Here is a 27,272-nt window from a genome sequence, read left to right on the forward strand (position 1 = left end):
CATGGGAACAGCTGGAGGCACTGAGGAGAGCGGAGGCTACCGGAGAGAGGAACCGGAGCTATGAGGGAACGCGTCTGGCACGGAAGCCAAAAAAGCCCGTAAGTAATTCCCAAAAATTTCTTGGGGGGGGGCTAGGAGGTAGTGGGCCAAGGGCAGGTAGGAGACCTGCGCCCACTTCCCAGGCTTACCGTGGAGAGCGGGAGTACGGGCAGGCGCCGTGTTACGCAGTAGAGCGCACGGTGTCTCCTGTACGAGTGCATAGCCCAGTGCGGGTTATTCCACCTCCCCGCACTGGTAGGGCTAGATTGGGTATTGAGCCAGGTGTCATGAGGCCGGCTCAACGCGTCTGGTCTCCAGTGCGTCTCCTCGGGCCGGCATACATGGCACCTGCCTTACGCATGGTTTCCCCGGTTCGCCTACATAGCCCGGTGCGGGTTATTCCACCTCCCCGCACTGGTCGGGCAACCGGGAGTATTCAACCAGGTAAGGTTGGGCAAGCTCAATGCTCAAGAGAGCCAGTACGCCTCCACGGTCCGGTATTTCCGGCACCACCTCCCCGCCCCAGCCTAGTACCTACAGTGTATACACTACGCACTAGGCTACCAGTGCGTATCCTGAGCCCTGTTCCTCCTCCACGCACTCTCCCTGTAGTGCGTGTATCTAGCCCGGTGCCTCCAGTTCCGGCACCACGCACTAAGCTACCAGTGCGTCTCCAGAGCCCTGTACAAACTGTATCTTCTCCCCCTACTAATCCTGATGTGCTTGTCCTCAGCCCGGCGTCACCAGTGCCGGTACCACGCATCAGGGATAGAGTAGGCTTTGAGAATACAGTGTGCCCTGTCCCTGCTTCCCGCACTAGTAGGAAGGTGCTTGTCATTAGCACGGTGCCTCCAGTTCCGGCACCACGCACCAGGTCTACAGTGTACCGTATCCGGCCAGAGCCATCCGTCTCCCCAGCGCCATCTGAGCCATCCGTCTCCCCAGCGCCATCTGAGCCATCCGTCTCCCCAGCGCCATCTGAGCCATCCGTCTCCCCAGCGCCATCTGAGCCATCCGTCTCCCCAGCGCCATCTGAGCCATCCGTCTCCCCAGCGCCATCTGAGCCATCCGTCTGCCAGGAGCCTGCAAAGCCGCCCGTCTGCCATGAGCCTGCAAAGCCGCCCGCCAGACAGGAGCCGCTAGAGCCGTCAGCCAGACAGGAGCCGCTAGAACCGCCCGCCAGACAGGAGCCGCTAGAACCGCCCGCCAGACAGGATCTGCCAGAGCCGCCAACCAGACAGGATCTGCCAGAGCCGCTAACCAGACAGGATCTGCCAGAGCCGCCAACCAGACAGGATCTGCCAGAGCCGCCAACCAGACAGGATCTGCCAGAGCCGCCAGCGAGCCATGAGCAGCCAGAGCCGTCAGAGCGCCATGAGCAGCCAGAGCCGTCAGAGCGCCATGAGCAGCCAGAGCCGTCAGAGCGCCATGAGCAGCCAGAGCCGTCAGAGCGCCATGAGCGTCGAGAGCCGTCAGCCTGCCATGAGCGTCGAGAGCCGTCAGCCTGCCATGAGCGTCGAGAGCCGTCAGCCTGCCATGAGCGTCGTGAGCCGTCAGCCTGCCATGAGCGTCGAGAGCCGTCAGCCTGCCATGAGCGTCGAGAGTCGTCAGTCAGCCATGAGCTGCCCTTCAGCCTGAAAAGGCTAGATACCCAGAACTGCCCATCAGTCCAGAGCTGTCTCTCTGTCCGGAGCTGCCTTTCAGTCCGGAGTTGCCCCTCTATCCTGATCTCCCTCTCTATCTTTATCTACCTCTATATTCTTATCTATCCCTCTGTCTTGGTTTATCTCTCTGTTCCGGTGTTGTCATTATTAGATATGTTATTAAGAGGATTTTGTGGGGGAAGAAAGAGGGTGGACATTCTTGGAGGGAGGAGGCTAGGATGGATTATGGTGGGGTGGGAACCGCGCCCGGAGCCTGAGCCACCACCGTGGTTAGATGCCCACCCAGACCCTCCCCTAGACTTTGTGCTGGTGCGTCCCCGGAGTTCGCACCTTGTGGGGGGGGTACTGTCACGTTCCTGACCTATTTATGTTAGTTTTTGTGTGTTAGTTGGTCAGCACGTGAGGTTGGGTGGGCATTCTATGTTATTTGTTTCTATGTTGGTTTTGGTTTGCCTGGTATGGCTCTTGATTAGAGGCAGGTGGTTTGCGTTTTCCTCTAATCAAGAGTCATATTTAGGTAGGGCATTCTCACTGTTTGTTTGTGGGTGATTGTCTCCTGTGTCTGTATGTATGTTCGTACCACATAGGACTGTAGCGTTTGTTTGTTTCGTTTCGATGTCGTCTGTTTTTCCTGTACGTAAGTTTATGTTTAGTTATGTAAGTTTATGTTCAGGTTGCGTCAACGTCGTTTTGTTATTTTTGTAAGCTTGTTAAAGTGTTTTGTTTCGTTTCGTGTTGCCATCATATTTTATAATAAAGATGGCTTATTTCCCTAAGCCTGCGTTTTGGTCTGAGGATCCTTCTCTCCTCACCTCTTCCGAGGATGAGGAGAGCACAAGCCGTTACACTATGTGTCATGCCCTGACCGTAGAGAGCTTTTTATGTCTCTATTTTGGTTTGGTCAGGGTGTGATTTGGGTGGGCATTCTATGTTCCTTTTTCTATGATTTGTATTTCTTTGTGTTTGGCCAGGTGTGGTTCTCAATCAGAGGTAGCTGTCTATCGTTGTCTCTGATTGAGAACCATACTTAGGTAGCCTTTTTCCCACCTGTATTTGTGGGTAGTTGTCCATGTATAGTTGCCTGTGAGCACTACGTTGGCTTCACGTTTTCGTTTGGATGTTTATTGTTTTGTTGGTGACATCTTAAAATAAAGAAGTATGTACGTTAACCACGCTGCGCTTTGGTCCACTGTTTCCACCTTAGACAATCGTGACAGAATTACCGACCACAAGCAGACCAAGCAACGTGGTATGGAGGAGCAGAGGGATCAGGACTCCTGGACATAAGAGGAGATATTGGACGGACAGGGACCCTGGAGACAGGCTGGGGAATATCGCTGCCCGAAAGAAGAACTGGAGGCAGCTAAAGCTGAGAGGCGGCGATATGAGGCAAGGCAGCGCAGCAGGCACGAGAGGCAGCCCCCCCCCCAATTTTTTTTTTGGGGGGGGGGCACACAGGGCGATTGGCGGAGTCAGGCGATAGACCTGAGCCAACTCCCCCGTGCTTACCGGAAGCAGCGTGATACTGGTCAGGCAGCGTGTTATGCGGTAAAGCACACGGTGCCTCCAGAGTCGCCCTCCAGTCCGGAGCCTCCAGAGTCGCCCTCCAGTCCGGAGCCTCCAGCGACGATCTCCAGTCCGGAGCCTCCAGCGACGATCTCCAGTCCGGAGCCTCCAGCGACGGTCTCCAGTCCGGAGCCTCTAGCGACGCCCTCCAGTCCTGAGCATCCAGCATTTCCCTCCAGTCTGCAGCCTCCAGCGTTGCCCTCCAGTCTGGAGCTTCCAGAGTCGCCCTACAGTCCGGAGCCTGCTACGAGGGTCCCCAGTACGGGGTCGGCGGCGAGGGTCCCTGCTCTAGAGGCGCCACACAAGTGGGCTAAGCCAGGGGTGGAGCGAGGTCTACGTCCCACACCAGAGCCGCCACCGCGGAGAAATGCCCACCCAGACCCTCCCCTATAGGTTCAGGTTTTGCGGCCAGAGTCTGCACCTTTGGCAGGGGGGTACTGTCACGCCCTGACCGTAGAGAGCTTTTGATGTCTCTATTTTGGTTTGGTCAGGGTGTGATTTGGGTGGGCATTCTATGTTCCCTTTTCTATGATTTGTATTTCTTTGTGTTTGGCCGGGTGTGGTTCTCAATTAGAAGCAGCTGTCTATCGTTGTCTCTGATTGAGAACCATACTTAGGTAGCCTTTTTTCCCACCTGTATTTGTGGGTAGTTGTCCATGTATAGTTGCCTGTGAGCACTACGTTGGCTTCACGTTTTCGTTTGGATGTTTATTGTTTTGTTGGTGACATCTTAAAATAAAGAAGTATGTACGTTAACCACGCTGCGCTTTGGTCCACTGTTTCCACCTTAGACAATCGTGACAGAACTACCGACCACAAGCAGACCAAGCAACGTGGTATGGAGGAGCAGAGGGTTCAGGACTCCTGGACATGAGAGGAGATATTGGACGGACAGGGAGCCTGGAGACAGGCTGGGGAATATCGCTGCCCGAAAGAAGAACTGGAGGCAGCTAAAGCTGAGAGGCGGCGATATGAGGCGGCAAGGCAGCGCAGCAGGCACGAGAGGCAGCCCCCCCCCCCCAATTTTTTTGGGGGGGGCACACAGGGCGATTGGCGGAGTCAGGCGATAGACCTGAGCCAACTCCCCCGTGCTTACCGGAAGCAGCGTGATACTGGTCAGGCAGCGTGTTATGCGGTAAAGCACACGGTGCCTCCAGAGTCGACCTCCAGTCCGGAGCCTCCAGAGTCGCCCTCCAGTCCGGAGCCTCCAGCGACGATCTCCAGTCCGGAGCCTCCAGCGACGATCTCCAGTCCGGAGCCTCCAGCGACGGTCTCCAGTCCGGAGCCTCTAGCGACGCCCTCCAGTCCTGAGCATCCAGCATTTCCCTCCAGTCTGCAGCCTCCAGCGTTGCCCTCCAGTCTGGAGCTTCCAGAGTCGCCCTACAGTCCGGAGCCTGCTACGAGGGTCCCCAGTACGGGGTCGGCGGCGAGGGTCCCTGCTCTAGAGGCGCCACACAAGTGGGCTAAGCCAGGGGTGGAGCGAGGTCTACGTCCCACACCAGAGCCGCCACCGCGGAGAAATGCCCACCCAGACCCTCCCCTATAGGTTCAGGTTTTGCGGCCAGAGTCCGCACCTTTGGCAGGGGGGTACTGTCACGCCCTGACCGTAGAGAGCTTTTGATGTCTCTATTTTGGTTTGGTCAGGGTGTGATTTGGGTGGGCATTCTATGTTCCCTTTTCTATGATTTGTATTTCTTTGTGTTTGGCCGGGTGTGGTTCTCAATTAGAAGCAGCTGTCTATCGTTGTCTCTGATTGAGAACCATACTTAGGTAGCCTTTTTTCCCACCTGTATTTGTGGGTAGTTGTCCATGTATAGTTGCCTGTGAGCAGGCTTCACATTTTCGTTTTTATGTTTATTGTTTTGTTGGCGACATCTTAAAATAAAGAAGTATTTACGCTAACCACGCTGCGCTTTGGTCCACTGTTTCCACCTTAGACGATCGTGACACTATGCCTGCTGTCACCCACAGCACCTGGCCTACAACAGAGCCTGGACCTGCTAGAGCAGTACTGTCAGACCTGGGCCCTGGCAGTAAACCCCAAAAATACTAAAATAATGATTTTCCAGAGGAGATCCAGATCTCAGGGAATTAGACCAAAGTTCTCAATTGGTACAAAATATATAGAGTACTGCACACACTACAATTACTTAGGTTTAAAAATAAGCTCAACTGGACACCTTAATGAGGCAGTGAATGAACTGAGAGAGAAAGCATGCAGGGCATTCTACGCCATTAAAAATCAAATTCAAATTGAAATACCTATTCAAATTTGGCTAAAACTAATTGAATATGTCCTTGAACCAATTGCACTTTATGGCAGCGAGGTGTGGGGTCCACTTGCAAAACAAGATTTCATCAAATGGGACAAACACCCCATTGAAACCCTGCATGCAGAGTTCTATAAGATTCTCCTACGTGTCCAGAGGAAAACTACAAACAATGCATGCAGGGCAGAATTAGGCCAATATCCACTAATAATAAAAACTCAAAAAAGAGCAATTAAGCTTTGAAAACATCTAAAATACAGTGACCCCCTCTCATATCATTACCAAGCCCTGCAATGCCAAGAAAAGAGTCCCCTCATCCAGCTGGTCCTGGGGCTGAGTTCACAAACCTGTTCTACTAACACACTGACGCCTCAGGACCAGACCATCCAATTAATCAGAATAAACCAAATTACAACACAGTCAAAACAAAACTACATTGCTTATTGTGAAACACAAGCACAAACACAAAGCAAAATGCAGTGCTATCTGGCCCTAAATCGACAATACACCGTGGCTAACTATTTGACCATGGTTACTGATCAAAACCTTAGAAAAACCTTGACAAAGTACAGGCTCAGTGAGCACAGCCTTGCCATTGAGAAGGGTAGACACAGGAAAACCTGGCTCCCTGTAGAGGAAAGGCTGTGCAACCACTGCACAACAGCAGAACCTGAGACGGAGCTGCATTTCCTGACTAAATTGAAAAATATAAAACAATTAGAGAGTGTCATTTCCCCAAATTTGAAACCCTTATTAAAGGTTTCAAAGACCTCTCTGATGAGAGTAAGCTACCCGGCCTGTTGGGGGAGGACGCAGAGAGCTGTGGGTTGGCAGGGGGACAGTGTCTGACAGACCAATGTCCTCTACTGTATGCTTATTGTTATTGTTCAATGTATGGTTATTTTGACCCTTGGTTATTGTTGTTACTGTTGTCCCATTGACAATTTTGATTCTATTTTTTTTTTCATATTGTAAATATCCAAAATAAGTTTTGGCAATATGTACATTGTTACATGTCAATAAAGCAAATTAAATTGAATTGAGCGAGAGAGAGAAAGAGCGAGTGAGAGAGAGAGAGAGAGAGAGAGAGAGAGAGAGAGAGAGAGAGAGAGAGAGAGAGAGAGAGAGAGAGAGAGAGAGAGAGAGAGAGAGAGAGAGAGAGAATACAAGGTCTGAGGTCATCTGCCTTTGTTTTAAAGAGAAGGAACCCAGACTTCATCAAGTAAGTTGGAAATAGAGACATTGTTATTCTACAAGAAACATGGTATAGAGGAGCTGGACACAATGGTTCCCCTCTAGGTTTCAGCTGGTAGTCCCATCCATGAAACTACCAGGTGTGAAACAGGGAAGAGACTCAGGGGGTATGCTAACTTAGTATAGATCAGACTAAACCCACTCTATTAAATTAGTCAAAAACAATAGAATCTCCATACTTTAACGATGACAATAGAATATCCATACTTTAACGATGACAATAGAATCCCCATACTTTAACGATGACAATAGAATCACCATACTTTATCAATGACAATAGAATCACCATACTTTAACGATGACAATAGAATCACCATACTTTAACGATGACAATAGAATCCCCATACTTTAACGATGACTATAGAATCACCATACTTTAACGATGACAATAGAATCACCATACTTTAACGATGACAATAGAATCCCCATACTTTAACGATGACTATAGAATCACCATACTTTAACGATGACAATAGAATCACCATACTTTAACGATGACAATAGAATCCCCATACTTTAACGATGACTATAGAATCACCATACTTTAACGATGACTATAGAATCACCATACTTTAACGATGACAATAGAATCACCATACTTTAACGATGACAATAGAATCCCCATACTTTAACGATGACTATAGAATCACCATACTTTAACGATGACTATAGAATCACCATACTTTAACGATGACAATAGAATCACCATACTTTAACGATGACAATAGAATCCCCATACTTTAACGATGACTATAGAATCTCCATACTTTATCAATGACAATAGAATCCCCATACTTTAACGATGACTATAGAATCACCATACTTTAACGATGACTATAGAATCACCATACTTTAACGATGACAATAGAATCACCATACTTTAACGATGACAATAGAATACCCATACTTTAACGATGACTATAGAATCACCATACTTTAACGATGACTATAGAATCACCATACTTTAACGATGACAATAGAATCACCATACTTTAACGATGACAATAGAATCCCCATACTTTAACGATGACAATAGAATCACCATACTTTAACGATGACAATAGAATCACCATACTTTAACGATGACAATAGAATCCCCATACTTTAACGATGACTATAGAATCACCATACTTTAACGATGACAATAGAATCACCATACTTTAACGATGACAATAGAATCCCCATACTTTAACGATGACTATAGAATCACCATACTTTAACGATGACAATAGAACCACCATACTTTAACAATGACAATAGAATCCCCATACTTTAACAATGACAATAGAATCCCCATACTTTAACGATGACTATAGAATCACCATACTTTAACGATGACTATAGAATCTCCATACTTTAACAATGACAATAGAATCCCCATACTTTAACAATGACAATAGAATCCCCATACTTTAACGATGACTATAGAATCACCATACTTTATCAATGACAATACAGTCCCCATACTTTAACAATGACAATACAGTCCCCATACTTTAACAATGACAATAGAATCACCATACTTTAACGATGACAATAGAACCACCATACTTTATCAATGACAATAGAATCCCCATACTTTAACAATGACAATACAGTCCCCATACTTTAACAATGACAATAGAATCTCCATACTTTAACGATGACAATAGAATCTCCATACTTTAACAGTGACAATAGAATCCCTATACTTTACCGATGACAATAGAATCTCCATACTTTAACAGTGACAATATAAACCCCATACTTTAACAGTGCCAATAGAATCACCATACTTTAACGATGACAATAGAACCCCCATACTTTAACGATGATCGTTTCTCTTCCTATATGGGGAAATCAACCATTTCCAGCCCCGTAGACATGTACTAGTCTGTGGTGACCTAAATGCCAGTACTGGACAAGAACCTGACACTCTCAGCACACATGAGGGACAAACACCGAAGGGGGCATCATTCCCTGCCCAATATACCCCCTAGACACAACTAGACACGACAAAACAACCAACAAAAATGGGTCACGACTCCTGTAGCTTTGTCACACGCTGGGTCTGTACATAGTCAATGGTAGGCTTCGAGGGGCTCTTACGGTAGGTATACTTACAGCTCAACTCTTGGCAGTAGTACTGTAGACTACTTTATCACTGACCTTAACCCAGACTCTCTCAGTTCAGTCAACCCACTGACATCCCTGTCAGATTGCAGCAAAATCACAGTCTACTTGAACAGAGCAATACTCAATCATGAGGCATCAAAGCCGAAAGAACTGCATAATATTAATAAATGCTACCAAAAAAACAATTGGGCAACACCAAATTCACTCCCTTTTAGACAACAGTATATTTGACCTTTCAGCTTCCCTATCAAATAAAAAAATGTCAAGCAGACAACCTAAGAAAATGAACAACAATGACAAATGGTTTAATGAAGGATGCAACAGAAAGAAATATAGAAATCTTTTCAACCAAAAAAATAGAGACCCAGAAACTTGATCCTGTGCCTTCACTATGGTGAATCATTAAAACAATTGCTCAATTTAATCCATAGAATCTAACCACTTCGAGGAAAATTGGAACACACTAAACAAATAACAACTCAAAGAGTTATCTATCCAAAACAGAGATGTATGGATAAACCAATTCTCCAATCTTTATGGCTCTATAACAAAGAACAAACAGCAAAAACATATACAGTACATGATCAAATATAATTATTAGAATCAACTTTTAAAGACAAAGGTAAAGTCTTCTCATGCTTTGGTGATTTCAAAAAAGCTTTTGACTCAATTTGGCACGAGGGTCTGCTATACAAATTGATCGAAAGTATGGTTGGGGGGAAAACACAAGACATTATAAAATCCATGTACAGTACTGTACAGAAACAATAAGGTTGCGGTTAAAATTGGAAAAAAATACATTTATTTCCACAGGGTGAGACATGGATGAAGCTTGAGCCCCACCCTCTTCCAGATATATATATCGACTAATTGGTGAGGGCATTAGAACAGCCTGCAGCACTCGGCCTCATCCTACTAGAATCTGAAGTCAAAGGCCTACTGTTTGCTGATGATCTGGTGCTTCTGTCACTAACCAAGGAGGGCCTACAGCAGCACCTAAATCTTCTGCACAGATTCTGTCAGACCTGCGCCCTGACAGTAAATCTCAGTAAGAGAAAAATAATGGTGTTCCAAAAAAGGTCCAGTTGCCAGGACCTAAAAATACAAATTCTCTAGAGCACTAGAGCACACAAAAAACCATACATACCTCGGCCTAAACATCAGCTCCACAGGTAACTTCCACAAAGCTGTGAACGATATGAGAGGCAAGGCAAGATGGGCCTTCTACGCTATCAAAAGGAACATAAAATTTGACATCCCAATTAGGATCTGGCAACAAATACTTGAGTTATAGAACCCATTGCTATTTATGGTTGGAGGCCTGGGGTTCCTTCACGAAACGGGGAAACACAGCATGCAGAATTCTGCAAAAACATCCTTTGTGTACATCGTAAAACATCAAAAAATGCATGCAGAGCAGAATTAGGACGATACCCGCTAATGATCAAAATCCATAAAAGAGCCGTTACATTTTACAAACACCTACAAGGAAGCGATTCCCAACCTTTCCATTACAAAGCTGTCACCTACAGAGAGATGGACCTAGAGAAGAGTACCCTAAGCAAGCTGGTCCCGGGGTCTGTTCACAAACACAAACAGACACCACAGGACAGCAACACAATTAGACCCAACCAAATCATGAGAAAACTCAAATATAATAACTTGACACATTGGAAAGAATTAAACCAAAAAACAGAGGTAATTGGAATGCTATTTGGCCCTAAACAGAGAGTACACCGTGGCAGAATAACTGACCACTGTGACTGACCAAAAATACATTTAAGAAAGCTTTGACTACGTACAGACTCAGTGAGCATAGCCTTGCTACCGTAGGCAGACCTGGCTGTCAGGAGAAGACAGGCTATGTACATAGCCTGAGAGAGAAAGAGTGAATCAGTACTCTACTCTTCTGTGGTGTGGCATCTTGGCTGTGCCGCTCTCTCTATAACCCCCAGGCACTGGGCTTCGAATTTGGCAAAGATCTGATTGGCTGGGGTGAGCAGGGGGTAGAGGAGAGTGAGAGGGGGGTAGAGAGGGGGTACGAGGGGGGGTGCATCGGTGACAGGGACGCAGCTGGTAATGGAGCGAGAGGCGCCTCTCTGTGTTGGTATCTGCAGCATGTCGAGCGAACGATGTGTGAAGTACAAAAGATGAATCCCTCAGTCTCAGGAGAGCCCTGCATATGTCAAGTATATCGTCCCATTATGCCAATCCATTTATCAAGCCACTGAATGCCAATTAAAATCCCAGGATGGTGCAGGTACAGTATATGGTGCCTGGGCTGCTGGTTGGTTACAAACCTCAGTTACAGCTGAGCTTCTCTGGCTCGCTAGGCTAGACTTCACACTCATTGCTCCTCACCATACCCATGAAGGCCTCTCCCTGTGGAAGGCTTGACGGGCCGAGGTGGGGGCGTAGTAACCTTCCTAAAAGGGCAAGTACACCTCACACACACACATGCTTACACACACCACCCTCAGCAGTGATGCCCTGTGCAGAAACAAGGGGAGGCAGCAGTGCCCCACTTTCTCTTTTAGCCTGGTGCCTGCTGCCTGCCTGGCCCCCCAATGAAGATGTCAAGGATGAGGCTCAGACCGGGTTGCACTGCTCCATGCCAAATGTCCTGTTTGGCATGGAAATGAGATCAGGCTCATTTCATATCGGGATGATGGAGCGGGTGGAAGATCAGATTCAGCTGAATCACTGGACCACAGCTGAACCAGGCAGGACTAGGAGAGAGAGAGATAGAGGCAAAATAAAAAGAGTGTGGAGGTGAAGTAGATGGAGGTAAGAGAAAGGAACGGACATTGGACAAGAGGGCTAGGTGGAGACAAAGCAAATGAAACCACCACGGCACAGGCAAGTTCAGTGAGAGAGAGACAGAAAATCGCTGTTAAGTTCCATTTGAGATGACTGTTGTTTGATTTAACAAGCCATTTCTTATTCATGGTTGTGGTTTAGATTGTCCATGGTTGCTGACACACACACACATACACATGCACACAAACACACACATTAACACATACACACACACACCCATCTGCTGATGGATTCAATTAGCTACAGTGTATCTGCACCCGCTGGGACTGTTGCTAGGGGGTTTGTTTGTCCTGAGGAGACTCTGTTGCTAGGGATCTACTCATCAATTCTCCCTCTCATTTGTTATTTTGAAAGCTCTCCTGCATTATTATCTGACTGATCTCATGATCGGCTGTGATTGGCTAAACATTTGCTATGGAGTCGCCCAGTTTTTGACAATGACAAGCATTTATCCACTAAGCTGGAGTCTCAATTAGGATCTCAGGATTGGTCTGACAAGAGAGGGCTAATGTCACTCCAGTTGGAATAGCATCACCCTCTGTGTGTGTGTTTGTGTGTCTGTTGGTAATCTTCTTCTTCTTGTTCATCTCCCTCCTGACAATAAACATCACCTGTAAAGACCAGTGTTGTACATTGCCCTTGAACCCACCCAGTCCCATCAAATATTTACTGCTGGTAGTTGATCCTCATGCTAACACAGAACCAAGGTAGTGCATCTCCTGCCAATGATGCAGACCTACTGCTCCCTATACCCTCTCCTCCTGGCCCATTGAAGAGCACCATTAGAAGTTTTGTAGTAGGTCCTGTGTAACCAGTGCATGCCTTGGCCACAGCTGGGGTCTGTCCTGAGCTGCTGCCCTGCGTGAAATTCACAGGCAGCTCATTATGTCTCTCCTCTCCTGAGAAATACTAGGGCCTCTCACAACCATGTGGATCGAGTTCAGGGTGTGCGTGCGTGCGTGCGTGCGTGCGTGCGTGTGTGTGTGTGTGTCCTGAGATACTGTACACTAGGGCCTCTGACAGCCATATGGATGGGGCTCAGGAATGGTATGTGAGGAGAAGAGAGGAACATATTGGGGTATTCAGATAATAAAAACTGTTTTAACTTTATCCACACAAACACTGGGACTTCATTACTTCCTTTGATGGGAAAACTGATGTTTCTGATGAGTGGTTTCTAATTCAAAGTAAACACAGGGAAGATGCTTTAAATCAATGGAATGCTTCACACATGGTGGTCAGACAGATATACAAACAGCCAGGCACATGGTAGTCAGACAGATACAGTTGAAGTCGGAAGTTTACCGACACCTTAGCCAAATACATTTAAACTCAGTTTTTCACAATTCCTGACATTTAATCAGAGTAAAAATTCTGTCTTAGGTCAGTTAGTATCACCACTTTATTTTAAGAATGTGAAATGTCAGAATAATAGTAGAGAGAATAATTTATTTCAGCTTTAATTTCTTTCACCACATTCCGAGTGGGTCAGAAGTTTACATACACTCAATTAGTATTTGGTAGCATTGCCTTTAAATTGTTTAACTTGGGTCAAATGTTTCGGGTAGCCTTCCACGAGCTTCCCACAATAAGTTAGGTGAATTTTGGCCCATTCCTCCTGACAGAGCTGGTGTAATAGAGTCAGGTTTGTAGGCCTCCTTGCTCGCACATGCTTTTTCAGGTCTGCCAACAAATGTTCTTATAAGATTGAGGTCAGGGCTTTGTGATGGCCACTCCAATACCTTGACTCTGTTGTCCCTAAGCCATTTTGCCACAACTTTGGAAGTATGCTTGGGGTCATTGTCCATTTCGAAGACCCATTTGTGACCAAGCTTTAACTCCTGACTGATGTCTTGAGATGTTGCCTCAAAAAATCCACATAATTTTCCTTTCTCATGAAGCCATCTATTTTGTGAAGTGCACCAGTCCCTCCTGCAGCAAAGCACCCCCACAACATGATGCTGCCACCCCCGTGCTTCACGGTTGGGATGGTGTTCTTCAGCTTGCAGCCCCCCCTTTTCCTCCAAACATAACAAAGGTCATTATGGCCAAACAGCTCTATTTTTCTTTCATCAATGTGCAGTTGTGCAGTTGCATACCGTAGTCTGGCTTTTATATGGCAGTTTTTGAGCAGTGGCTTCTTCCTTGCTGAGCGGCCGATCAGGTTATGTCAATATAGGACTCGTTTTACTGTGGATATAGATACTTTTGTACCTGTTTCCTCCAGCATCTTCACAAGGTCCTTTGCTGTTGTTCTGGGATTGATTTTCACTTATCACACCAAAGTACGTTCATCTCTAGGAGACAGAACGCGTCTCCTTCCTAAGTGGTATGATGGCTGCATGGTCCCATGGTGTTTATCCTTGCGTACTATTGTTTGTACAGATGAACGTGGTACCTTAAAGCGTTTGGAAATTGCTCCCAAGTATGAACCAGACTTGTGGAGGTGTACACATTTCTTTCTGAGGTCTTGGCTGATTTCTTTTGATTTTCCCATGATGTCAAGCAAAGAGGCACTGAGTTTGAAGGTAGGCCTTCAAATACATCCACGGGTACACCTCCAATTGACACAAATGATGTCAATTAGCCTATCAGAAGATTCTAAAGCCATGAGATAATTTTCTGGAATTTTCCAAGCTGTTTAAAGACACAGTCGACTTAGTGTATGTAAACTTCTGATCCACTGGAATTGTGATACAGTGAAATAATCTGTCTGTAAACAATTGTTGGAAAAACTACTTGTGTCATGCACAAAGTAGATGTTAACAAACTATAGTTTTGGCAAGTCGGTTAGGACAAGAAATTTGTGGAGTGGTTAAAAATGAGTTTTAATGATTTCAACTGTATACAACCAGCTAGCTTGAAATGTCGCCAATGGAGCTATCGAAAAAAACCAAATTTGATAGCTGAAATGGTTGGTACGTTATCAAGGAGGGTGGTCACAAACTGTCTGCGAGCAGAGGATCACTGGTTTGAGCCCGGTATGGGGATAAGACAGTGGAGGAAGCTATACTGTTAGCAGCACACTGCCGGCCGTTTCAGAAGCAAAACACTTAATTTTCCCCCTGTATGATGCCACCTTGCTAATGGTTTACAGTGGCATAGAAGCGCGGGCTATGGAAGGAGTTCACATACCTCCTGAGACTATGCATTGGAGAGAGTGGGTGGGCATTCAACAGCCAGCACATAATGCCACAGACGTACTATTACAACCTCAGTTATTACAAACTGATGTAGCTCTCTATAATTTAGTTATTTTTTAATAAGGGGAGTGATAAAGCGTTGGGGCAGAGATGGGTGGTGGCATGGGGTGGTAGGGTACATACTGTACCCGTAAAGTAGATTATCCTCATCCTGCTATGACACACACCAGTGGAGGCTCCTCAGAGGAGGAAGGGGAGGACCCTCCTCACTGAATTTCATACAAATTAAAATAGTGAAACATTTAAAAAGTTGTAATTTTAAGATAAAACTATACTAAATATATTAATGTCACCAAATAACTCACTGTTTTGCAATGAAGGTCTACAGTAGCCTCAACAGCACTCTGTTGGTGTGATTAGGTGCATCTAGGTGATAGATGTAGGAGTCAGGGGCAGGAGAGCAGCGATGTCTGAGAAGCGTATTTAAATAAGACAGTCCACCAACACTGGAATGGCACAATTGAAAAAGATGACACCTTCATAACAGAGAACCCGTGCAAACACACAGAGGAACAAACACAGTTCCGACACTCATGCACCTACGTAACCGTGAAAACAAATAACGGTAAAACCAACCGAGCACATCTTTTTAAAAGTTTCTGTCGGCTGAATGAGCGACCCCGGTTGAGCATTCCTACAGAATTTCCCTCCAGAAGCCATGAGAAAGTTGTCCGGCTGCGGGGACTGTGCAAGGAGATTTATACTACTATCTGTACTTACTGGTGGCACAGACGCTGTTTCATCCTTTCCTACACTGAAATCACCCTTGCCTAACCATTGCGTCTGAAGCTGGGCATACAGCACAGCTATCCTCGCCGTAAGGCGATCGATCTCCTGTATATTATGAGTACAGCGACTGCAATTATAAGGCATCATGTTAATGTTACTACTTCTTCTGCTGGTGGAGGTCCTGACGAACCACGTCCAGATAAAGCGTCTGTAGGGAAAAAGTTGAATGAAAAAAAAGTAGAGCGAGGGAAAAACTAAAAATATAAACGGTAATAAAAAGTTAAAACCGTAAAGTGTCAGGTAGCAAAGTAAGGTTAGCAACAAAACATAAACAAGTCTGCAAGTTGTGACCGGAAATTATGTATCAAGCATCTTGGATTAGGAGTGCTGTTGATTGTTAAACCAATCGACCTACTGTTAAACCAACCGTGTTACACCAACCTTACTGCTAATCCAACCAACCTACTGTTAATCAAACTGACCTACTGTTAAGCCAAATGACCTACTGCTAAACCAACCAACCTACTGTTAATCAAACTGACCTACTGTTAAGCCAAACGACCTACTGCTAAACCAAGTGGACTTTGCCCAAACTCTCCATCCAGCCCTCCACCAACAATAACTGAGCAGGCAATTAGTCCAGCAGACTACCGGCAAGGCCAACACTAGCTCTGCATGCACACACACACACACACATGCCTGTGCACATATGGTGATGCTAAACATGTTTATGTTAATTAACAGTCAACTACTGTGAGACCGGTAGTCTTTTGCATGACAATAATCGGCTGACAAAATGTCATGACCGCTATAGCCCTACGGTATGCACACACACACACAAACACACACTCACACACACACACACACACACACACACACAAACACACACTCACACACACACACACACACACAAACACACACTCACACACAAAGATGCACACGCATGCACGCAAACACACAAACAAGGAGGGAGAAAATACCTGACAGATGCTAAATTCTTACCAAATTACACAGCAGGTCATTAACTTAATTTATTGGCTACCTCATGCCTTTTGCACACATTGTATATAGATTCTCTTTTTTCTACCATGTTATTGACTTGTTTATTTTTTACTCCATGTGTAACTCTGTGTTGTTGTCTGTTCACACTGCTATGCTTTATCTTGGCCAGGTCGCAGTTGCAAATGAGAACTTGTTCTCAACTAGCCTACCTGGTTAAATAAAGGTGAAATAAAAAAATATATAAAAAACTTAAATTCACATTATGTTCTGCATAGACCAATATGGGAAATACTGTTGACAGACCAGACAGACATTCCTCCTGGTCTTGCCCTGTAGGATAACATTCCCAGTTTCCCGCCAGATACTGACACTCAATCATGGTCCATATTCATTTGCTCTTTAAAATAAAATTTCAATAGACTAATTCCATTTGTTTTTAATAAACTTTATTGTTAGGAAGATAAAACATGTATATGTTTCGTATCAGTTACTTTTTCTATTCCTTCACCTATTACAAAAAGCTAATTAGACTTTAGTATTATGCTGGCATGAATGTATAGTAGACCAGCCACTGCTGCCACATAGTCAACAATCAATTTCAGCAGCATCTATAGTACCTTCAGAAAGTATTCACACCCCTTGACTTTTTCCCCATTTTGTTGTGTTACAGCCTGAATGTGAAATGGTTTAAATTGAGATGTTGTGTCACTGGCCTACACACAATACCCCATAATGTGGAAATACGTTTTTTGAAATGTTTGCAAATTAAATGGAAATGAAAAGCTGAAATGTCTTGATTCAATCAGTATTCAACTTTGCTATATCAAACCTAAATAAATTCAGGATTAAAAATGTACTTATCAAGTCACATAATAAGTTGCATGTACTCACTCTGTGTGTAATAATTGTGTTTAAAATTATTTTTGAATGACTACCTCATCTCTGTACCCCACACTGTAAGGTCCTTTAGTCGAGCAATGAATGTCCAACACAGATTAAAGACGCCTATTGGTAGATGGGTCAAAATAATAATACATCAACATTGAATATCTCTTTGAGCATGGTGAAGTTATTAATTACACTTTGGATGGTGTATCCATACATCCAGTCACTACAAAGATACAGGCGTCCTTCTTAACTCAGTTGCCGGGGAGAAGAAGAAAACTGCTCAGGAATTTCACCATGGTGACTTTAAAACCAATGGTTGGAAAAAGTACCCAATTTTCATATTGGAGTAAAAGTAAAGATACCTTCATAAAAATATGACAGAAGTAAAAGGGAAAGTCACCCAGTAAAATATTACTTGAGTAAAAGTCTAAAAGTATTTGGTTTTAAATAAACCTAAGTATCAAAAGTAAAAGTAAAAGTATAAATCATTCTTAATTCCTTATATTAAGCAAACCAGGCAACATACTTTTTGTTTTTATATACTGATAGCCAGGGGCATGCGCCAACACCCAGACATAATTTACAAACGAACCATGTGTTTAGTGAGTCGCCAGATCAGAGGCAGTAGGAATGACCAGGGTTGATCTCTTGATAAGTTTGAGAATTAGACCACTTCACACCAATGTTTAAAACAGTTACAGAGTTTAATGGCTGTGAAAGGAGAAAACCGTGTACTGTAGTTACTCCACGATACTAACCTAATTGACAGAGTGAAAAGAAGGAAGGCAGTAGGGATGACCAGGGAGGATATCTTGATAAGTGTGTGAATTAGACAATGTTCCTGTCCTGCTAAGCATTCAAAATGTAACGAGTACTTTTGGGTGTCACTGAAAATGTATGGAGTAAATAGTATAACATTTTCTTTGGGAATGTTGTGAAGTAAAAGTAACAGTTATCAACAATGTAAATAGTCAAGTCAAGTACAGATACCCCAAAAAACGACTTAAGTAGTACCTTCAAGTATTTTTACTTAAGTACTTTACACCACTGTTTAAAACAGTTGCAGAGTTTAATGGCTGTGAAAGGAAAAAACAGTGTAGTTACTCCACCACACTAACTTAATTGACAGAGAAAAAAGCAGGAAGCCTGTACAGAATAAAAATATTCCAAAATATGCATCCTGTTTGCAACAAGGAACTACATTAATAATGCAAAAAAAATGGCAAATCAATTCACTTTTTGTCCTGAATATAAACTGTTATGTTTGGAGCAAATCCAATACAGCAAATTACTGAGTACCACTCTCCATATTTTCAAGCATAGTGGTGGCTGCATCATGTTATGGGTATGCTTGTAATCATTAAAGACTGGGGGGGTTTTATGATAAAAAAGAAACAGACTGGAGCTGAGCACAGGCAAAATCCTAGAGGCAAACCTGGTTCAAGCTGTAACACAGCAAAGTGTGGAATAAGTCAAGGTGTGGATGAATACAGTACTTTCTGAAGGAACTGTATGTGTGTGGCTTTGATTCAAATTAAAATGTATTCGTCACGTGCACAGGATACTGTTAAATCCAGGGGATACATATCTCTCTCAGTTTTAATGGTGTGGATAGAAGGTTTCAGGGTGGGTTGGAGGGTTGGGCTCTACGTTTGATTCATTTGGGGAGCAGCATGCAAGTCGTCCGCCAGAGGTTTAACTCACTTTGTGAAGTTTCACGTGACGGAATTTAATCATGAGCCTGACGATGTGAGGTTGCGCACAGGCAGAACGACCGACGCATGAAGAAGCGCAACAGGAGTTGAGCGCGCCCAGTCTCTATTCAACTTTATCCAAATGCCATTCTAAAGTTGGTATTGGGATGTACGACTTTTCTCTGTTTCCGTGGATTTGAATAAACTACGGTTTTCTTTTCTTTTGTTTTAATCTGCCTTCATTTGTAATCTCTTCGTGTTGGAAAAGTTGGTATTTGTTTTACAAAAATGGAGCGAAAAACGCCGGGGAATCTTTCTTGCTGTTGGAGCTTTCTTCTCGCGTACTTCTGGTGCTGTAATCTCACTGAGTGTTACAATTTGGATGTAGACCACCCCATTAGTTTCAGTGGACCAAATGGATCTTTATTTGGATATTCTGTATTGTTACACAAGTACCAGAAAAACACATGGTAAGTGAATCAAACATTGTTGTGGGCTTTTTAAAAATCTCTATTCATACTTTAGAACACCACAACTGAATAGGCTACACACATTTAGGCTATTAGTTGTTGAAGAATTAACAAAATGGGTATTCAGCCCCAAAATGTGTGAAAACTGTTAATTAGGGATTCTATAAACACAAGTACCTTTTGACACAACAAACCACCAGAAACTGCACATTACGAGTATCCATGTTGCCTTTTGAGTTTTTCAGTGTGAAGGATTGTTTTTGTTCGATATCCCACAGCTGGGGTATTGATGTGTATAAAACTGTAACGTTAGGGATATTCATTTCCATATTGCCTGTTATAGGTTATTAGTCGGAGCTCCAGTTGCGAATTCATCTTCCTACCCAGCCGTAAAAGATCCAGGAGCAATTTATAAGTGCAGCATCTCGAACAAGAGAGAATGTCAGCAAATATCAACAGGTTTGTAATATCGACTTTACAAAGAAAAAATCTGTGTTGCTTCCAAGTTATTTGACCAACGTTGTTTTGGGGATTTGTGCACTGACATTGATCCATTTCCAGTGGATGATAAGAAAGCCCGCGGTCAAATAACCAGAAGCACTTGATGTTTAACATGGATGCCCCACAGATTGTTTTCGAAGAGTTTATAAGGCATTTTTAAAGGTCATTGCCACCTCTCAATTCACGTTCTCTCTCTCTCACTCGTTGGTGTGTGTGCTTGCATGTGTGTGTGTGTCTGTACTACAGGTGTGGACAGTTGTGGGAAGACATGCTTCTCTGAGAGTGACAACCAGTGGCTCGGAGTCAGCCTGTCCAGACAGCCTCGTGATGGCCATGTATTGGTATGTTAAGTCAATCAATAAATCAAACAAATGTATTTATAAAGCCCTTTTTATATCAGCAGGTGTCATAAAGTTATTTGCAGTGATGGTCATGTACTGGCTATGTAGATTAGTCCCAGTAGGGGTAAACAAATTATACAATCCCTTCTCAGATGGTCAGTATTGGTGTAAATTCCAGTGATACACAGTCTTTGTGCCCATTCCGAGACCGAAATCAAATAATGAGATGGGTACATCTTGTATTGGTGAACTTTGTTTAAGGCCAGGCACCACACCCTCATAGGGTATTTTATTTCCCTTAATCATATCACAATCAACTTTTGCCAGTTGAATGTAGGCACAAATATAATACTTTTTTTGTAAAAACACTGATGAAATATTTTATTGAAATATGCAATCGAGGCAACATCTAAATATGCACATATTTGCATATTGCGGCAAAAAACAACAACATGTATCTAGGATACAAAAATGTACAACATATCAACAATTCCCTCTGAGCAAGTCTGGAGAATATGTCTAAGGATAACCAAAAAACAATTTGGTGAATGCAGATGCTTCTGAAGCAGAATTTTTTTTGTTGGCTTGTAAGACGAATCTGACTTTCGGGAAATGGCAGTTGAAGACAAGTACACTGAATTTAGACTAACGCCTATTTAAACTCAATCACCATCTCTTCAAAGTAAATGACTAAATATAGGCCAGTTTGTAACAATCTCTATGAAATGGGCTTTTAGTGCAATTCAATGTAGTCAGCTTTGAAATGATTGATGCATGTCCATTTTAAAGTGGTTCAAATTCATTAAAATGTTGATGACAACATTATGATAAACTAAAGAAAATATACAGTACCAGTCAAAAGTTTGGACATACCTACTCATTCCAGGGTTTTTCTTAAGTTTTCTATTTTCTACATTGAATAATAGTGAAGACATCAAAACTATGAAACAACACATTTAACACCAAAAAAGTGTCAAACAAATCAACATATATTTTATATTTGAGATTCAAAGTTGCTACCCTTTGCCTTGAGGACAGCTTTGCACGCTCTTGGCATTCTCTCAGCCAGCTTCATGAGGTAGTCACCTGGAATGCATTTCAATTAACAGATGTGCATTATTGAAAGTTAATTTGTGGAATTTCTTTCCTTCTTAATACGTTTGAGCCAATTAGTTGTGTTGTGACAAGGTAGGGGTGGTATACAGAAGACAGCCCTATTTGGTAAAAAAACAAGTCCATATTATGGCAAGAACAGCTCAAAAAAAGTATGAGAATAGATAGTTCGTTATTAATTTGACATTTTCTTCAAGTGCAGTCACAAAAAACATCAAGCGCTATGATGAAACTGGCTCTCATGAGGGCCGCTACAGGAAAGGAAGACCCTCTGCTAGGGTTCATTAGAGTTGTCAGCCTCAGAAATTGCAGCACGAATAAATGCTTCACAGAGTTCAAGTAACAGACACATCTCAACATCAACTGTTCGTAGGAGACTGCGTGCATGGTCGATTGCTGCAAAGAAAGCACTACTAAAGGACACCAATAATAAGAAGAGACTTGCTTGGACCAAGAAACACGAGCAATGGACATGAGACCGGGTGGAAATCTGTCCTTTGGTCTGATGAGTCCAAATTTGAGATTTTTGGTTCCAACCGCTGTGTCTTTCTGAGACGCATAGTTAGTGAACGGATGATCTCTGCATATGTGGTTCCCACCATGAAGCATGGGGGAGGAAGTGAGATGGTGTGGGGGTGCTTTGCTGGTGACACTGTCAGTGATTTATTTAGAATTCAAGGCACACTTATCCAGCATGCCTACCACAGCATTCTGCAGCGATACGCCGTTCCATCTGATTTGTGCTTAGTGGGACTATCATTTGTTTTTCAACAGGACAATGACCCAACACACCTCCAGGCTGTGTAAGGGCTATTTGACCAAGAAGGAGAGTGATGTAGTGCTGCATGAGGTGACCTGGCCTCCACAATCAGCCGATCTCAACCCAATTGAGATGGTTTGGGATGAGTTGGACCGCAGAGTGAAGCAAAAGCAGCCAACAAGTGCTGAACATATGTGGGAACTCCTTCAAGACTGTTGGAAAAGCATTCCAGGTGAAGCTGGTTGAGAGAATGCCAAGGGTGTGCAAAGATGTCATCAAGGCAAAGGGTGACTACTTTGAAGAATCTAAATCTATTTTGATTTGTTTAACACTTTTTTGGTTGCTACATGATTCCAAATGTGTTATTTCATGGTGTTGATGTGTTTACTATTATTCTACAATGTAGAAAATAGTAAAACATTGTGAAAAATCCTTGAATGAGTAGGTGCGTCCAAACTTTTGACTGGTACTGTATTTTTTCCTGATGTTTTTAATTGTTTGATGTTTATTTTTTTTAAATACTCATTAATGGACCAAAGTACCAACAAATCTGAGAATTGATAGGTAGATGCAACATTTTTATTTCAGCCTGTAGTGCCTGGTCTTAAACAAGAAACAAGACTTGCATCCTTTGCAACCCTACCAGACATATCAAATGATCCCATATTACACTGATGTTCCTATTTTGAAGACCCACATCATTTACACGTTTTGTGTTTAGCCTATAGTCTGTTGTCATTTAATGTTATTTCGGAAACTAGCTGCTGCGCAGTGCTCGGATTATGTCACTTGTTAGAATAAACACAAACGTACATATGTTGAGTGTAGACTATTCCATTGTTGTTACATTCCTCCTATCAAATAGTTGCATTTCCTTCAACAACATCTGTGTTGCTTCTCCTTCCACAGGCATGTGGGCATCGTTGGAAGAACGTGTTCTATTCCAGGAAAGAAAACCAGAACAAGCTGCCTCATGGTGTCTGTTACAGATACGAGGCTGACCTCAAACAGTCTCAACCACTCATCCCATGCTACAAAGGTACATTGTTATGCATTTACAGGATATCTGATTCTTATTCATTAATGCATACCGTAGCAAAAGTTTTGCAACAGAAAAATGAAAATGTGGGTTATAAATCACATAAATCAGTCAATAACCGAGGCCGAGTATCCATATGTTCTTGTTCTCGCCATGTCTAACTCCCAAGGCCACACCTGTAAGCAACCTGCACTGAGTCTGAGAGCTTGTTGACAGTAAGCTTGCTTTATTGGCCAAAATGAAAATGCATCTGCCACTCTTTCTCCAGATCACCAACGGAAGTTTGGTGAGGACTATGGATCATGCCAAGCAGGGATATCCAACTTTCTGACTGAGGTATCAGTTCCTCTACATATTCTGTTTTAACCTAAAGTTTATGTATATGCTATTAATGCACGTGTGCACATACACATACACAGGTACATGTACACATACACAACCCATCAAACTGGGAACATTCCCAGAACATTAGTTAAGATTCCCTTTAAGTTCTAGTTAGTTTTTTTTCTCTAAGATTAGGATGATAACATCCCAAAAACATTCAAACATTCTTCGGAAAACGTTTTAAATTAAATATCCTTGGGATGTTTTTCTAACATTCACTAATATGTTGTGCACAACATCTGAAACAACCACCACAGGACATTCCCCAAATGTTCTCATTAGGTTTCCAGTTAATGTAATAACACAATGTACCAGTAAAGTTTTAAGAACATACTGCTGCAACAAAATATGAGAGCAGCGTTCTGGGAACATTCTTTTAACATCAGGTGAATGTTTTATACAAACATTGTATAATGATCAGCACTACTGGATCATTTTAATGTTATGAGAACAAACATTTGCCACAACGTAAAGAAGGTTCTGCGAACTTTCACACTGGGAAATCACAAACATAAAAAACAACTGACCAATACTCTGATGTATGTGTTGTGTTATTTTTCTTCAGGACTTGATAATAATGGGAGCCCCAGGGACATCGTACTGGACTGGGTCTGTTCTGGTCTACAACACCTCCAGCAGGGTCCTGTCTGCCTATGTGGATGACAGCAGCACTGTCCTCTATGGCAGTTACCTGGGTATGTTCATTATAATATGGTTGGAGACGATCAGAAAGACTTGTCTGGTTGTCACACGTCTCATAAAGACACTCAGTTGTTTTTGAGTTCGTGAAGTGTAATGTAAGGGAATACAGAGAGGAAGCATGCTTTTGTGTGTGTGTGTGAGGGGGGGGGGTTGCTCAATATTTGCTCAATTGTAGTTACTGCAAATCATCATGCCAGTTACGTCTGGCTTGTTTCTCTTATCTCTTATAGAGGTCGGCCGATTAATCGGAATGGCCGATTAATTAGGGCCGATTTCAAGTTTGGACACCGATTTTATTTTATTTTTTACACCTTTATTTAACTAGGCAAGTCAGTTAAGAACACATTCTTATTTTCAATGACGGCCTAGGAACGGTGGGTTAACTACCTTGTTCAGGGGCAGAACGACAGATTTTTACCTTGTCAGCTCGGGGATTCAATCTTGCAACCTTACAGTTAACTAGTCCAACGCTCTAACCACCTGCTTTACATTGCACTCCACGAGGAGCCTGCCTGTTACGCGAATGCAGTAAGAAGCCAAGGTAAGTTGCTAGCTAGCATTAAACTTATCTTATAAAAAACAATCAATCAATAAATCATAATCACTAGTTAACTACACATGGTTGATGATATTACTAGTTTATCTAGCGTGTCCTGCGTTGCATATAATCGATGCTGGGCGCATTCGCCAAAAATGGACTGTTGTTGCTCCAACGTGTACCTAACCATAAACATCAATGCCTTTCTTAAAATCAATACAAAAGTATATATTTTCAAACCTGCATATTTAGTTAATATTGCCTGCTAACATGCATTTCTTTTAACTAGGGAAATGGTGTCACTTCTCTTGCAACAGAGTCAGGGTATATGCAGCAGTTTGGGCCGCCTGGCTCGTTGCGAACTGTGTGAAAACTATTTCTTCCTAACAAAGACAGCCAACTTCGCCGAACGGGGGATGATTTAACAAAAGCGCATTTGCGAAAAAAGCACAATCGTTGCACAACTGTACCTAACCATAAACATCCATGCCTTTCTTAAAATCAATACACAGAAGTATATATTTTTAAAGCTGCATATTTTGCTAAAAGAAATCCAGGTTAGCAGGCAATATTAACCAGGTGAAATTGTGTCACTTCTCTTGCGTTCATTGCACGCAGAGTCAGGGTATATGCAACAGTTTGGGCCGCCTGGCTCGTTGCGAACTAATTTGCCAGAATTTTACGTAATTATGACATAACATTGAAGGTTGTGCAATGTAACAGGAATATTTAGACTTATGGATGCCACCCGTTAGATAAAATACAGAACCGTTCCGTATTTCACTGAAAGAATAAACGTTTTGTTTTCGAGATGATAGTTTCCGGATTCGACCATATTAATGACCTAAGGCTCGTATTTTTGTGTGTTATTATGTTATGATTAAGTCTATGATTTGATAGAGCAGTCTGACTGAGCAATCGTAGGCACCAGCAGGCTCGTAAGCATTCATTCAAACAGCACTTTCGTGCGTTTTGCCAGCAGCTCTTCGCAATGCTTTAAGCATTGAGCTGTTTATGACTTCAAGCCTATCAACGCCCGAGATTAGGCTGGTGTAACCGATGTGAAAGGGTTAGCTAGTTAGCGGGGTGCGCGCTAATAGGGTTTCAAACGTCACTCGCTCTGCGACTTAGAGTAGTTGATCCCCTTGCTCTGCATGGGTAACGCTGCTTCGAGGGTGGCTGTTGTCGATGTGTTCCTGGTTCGAGCCCAGGTAGGGGCGAGGAGAGGGACGGAAGCTATACTATTACACTGGCAATACTAAAGTGCCTATAAGAACATCCAATAGTCATAAGGTATATGAAATACAAATCATATAGAGAGAAATAGTTCTATAATTCCTATAATAACTACAACCTAAAACTTCTTACCTGGGAATATTGAAGACTCATGTTAAAAGGAACCACCAGCTTTCATATGTTCTCATGTTCTGAGCAAGGAACTTAAACGTTAGCTTTCTTACATGGCACATATTGCACTTTTACTTTCTTCTCCAACACTTTGTTTTTGCATTATTTAAACCAAATTGAACATGTTTCATTATTTATTTGAGGCTAAATAGATTTTATTGATGTATTATATTAAGTTAAAATAATTGTTCATTCAGTATTGTTGTAATTGTCATTATTACAAAAAAAAAAAAAAAAAATCGCCCGATTAATCGGTATCGGCTTTTTTGTTCCTCCAATAATCGGTATCGGTATCGGCGTTGAAAAATCATAACCGGTCGACCTCTAATCTCTTATATCAACCAGTGCCATCTGGTTCTACACTACCTGTTCAGTTGGGTATACTAAAGTTGTACTAAGGTTTACAAATGTTTTATTAAGGTTATACTAATGTTGCACTGACATTGTATTAACGTTGTGATACGTTTCCATTGCCGGGCTACTCTGGTAGTCTGATTCTTTGGTTATATTAAAGTTGTACTAATGCTGTACTGGCGTTGTACCTACATTGTGATCCTTCTTTTCCTCACCAGGCTACTCGGTTGGGGCTGGCCACTTCCTCCACCCTGACTCCACAGAGATTGTTGGCGGTGCACCTCAGCACGGGCAGACTGGTAAGGTAAGAGTTAATTTCATTCCTGTTTTTTCTTTCACCCCCATCAAATGCAAATATATGATGCATTTGGGCATTCCTCATGTTACTGGGGAAATGTATGAAATATGTGCTATTGAAA

The 27,272-nt window shown here is 43.1% G+C and overlaps 1 protein-coding gene across 1 annotated transcript in view; it reads left to right on the top strand.

Moving 5' to 3' along the window:
• The first annotated feature begins 19,291 nt into the window (after positions 1-19,291).
• LOC129820888 (integrin alpha-4-like) overlaps positions 19,292-27,272 on the top strand; it is a 33,308-nt gene continuing 25,327 nt past the window's right edge. Inside the window, exons 1-7 of the mRNA XM_055877964.1 lie at positions 19,292-19,714; positions 20,058-20,173; positions 20,462-20,556; positions 23,339-23,468; positions 23,737-23,804; positions 24,418-24,547; positions 27,072-27,157. Coding sequence (XP_055733939.1) covers positions 19,533-19,714; positions 20,058-20,173; positions 20,462-20,556; positions 23,339-23,468; positions 23,737-23,804; positions 24,418-24,547; positions 27,072-27,157 — 807 coding nt within the window. The 5' untranslated portion in view covers positions 19,292-19,532. The remainder of the gene's footprint in view (positions 19,715-20,057; positions 20,174-20,461; positions 20,557-23,338; positions 23,469-23,736; positions 23,805-24,417; positions 24,548-27,071; positions 27,158-27,272) is intronic.

Source organism: Salvelinus fontinalis, chromosome 23, assembly GCF_029448725.1.
Source record: "Salvelinus fontinalis isolate EN_2023a chromosome 23, ASM2944872v1, whole genome shotgun sequence".
Classification (NCBI taxonomy): Eukaryota; Metazoa; Chordata; class Actinopteri; order Salmoniformes; family Salmonidae; genus Salvelinus; species Salvelinus fontinalis.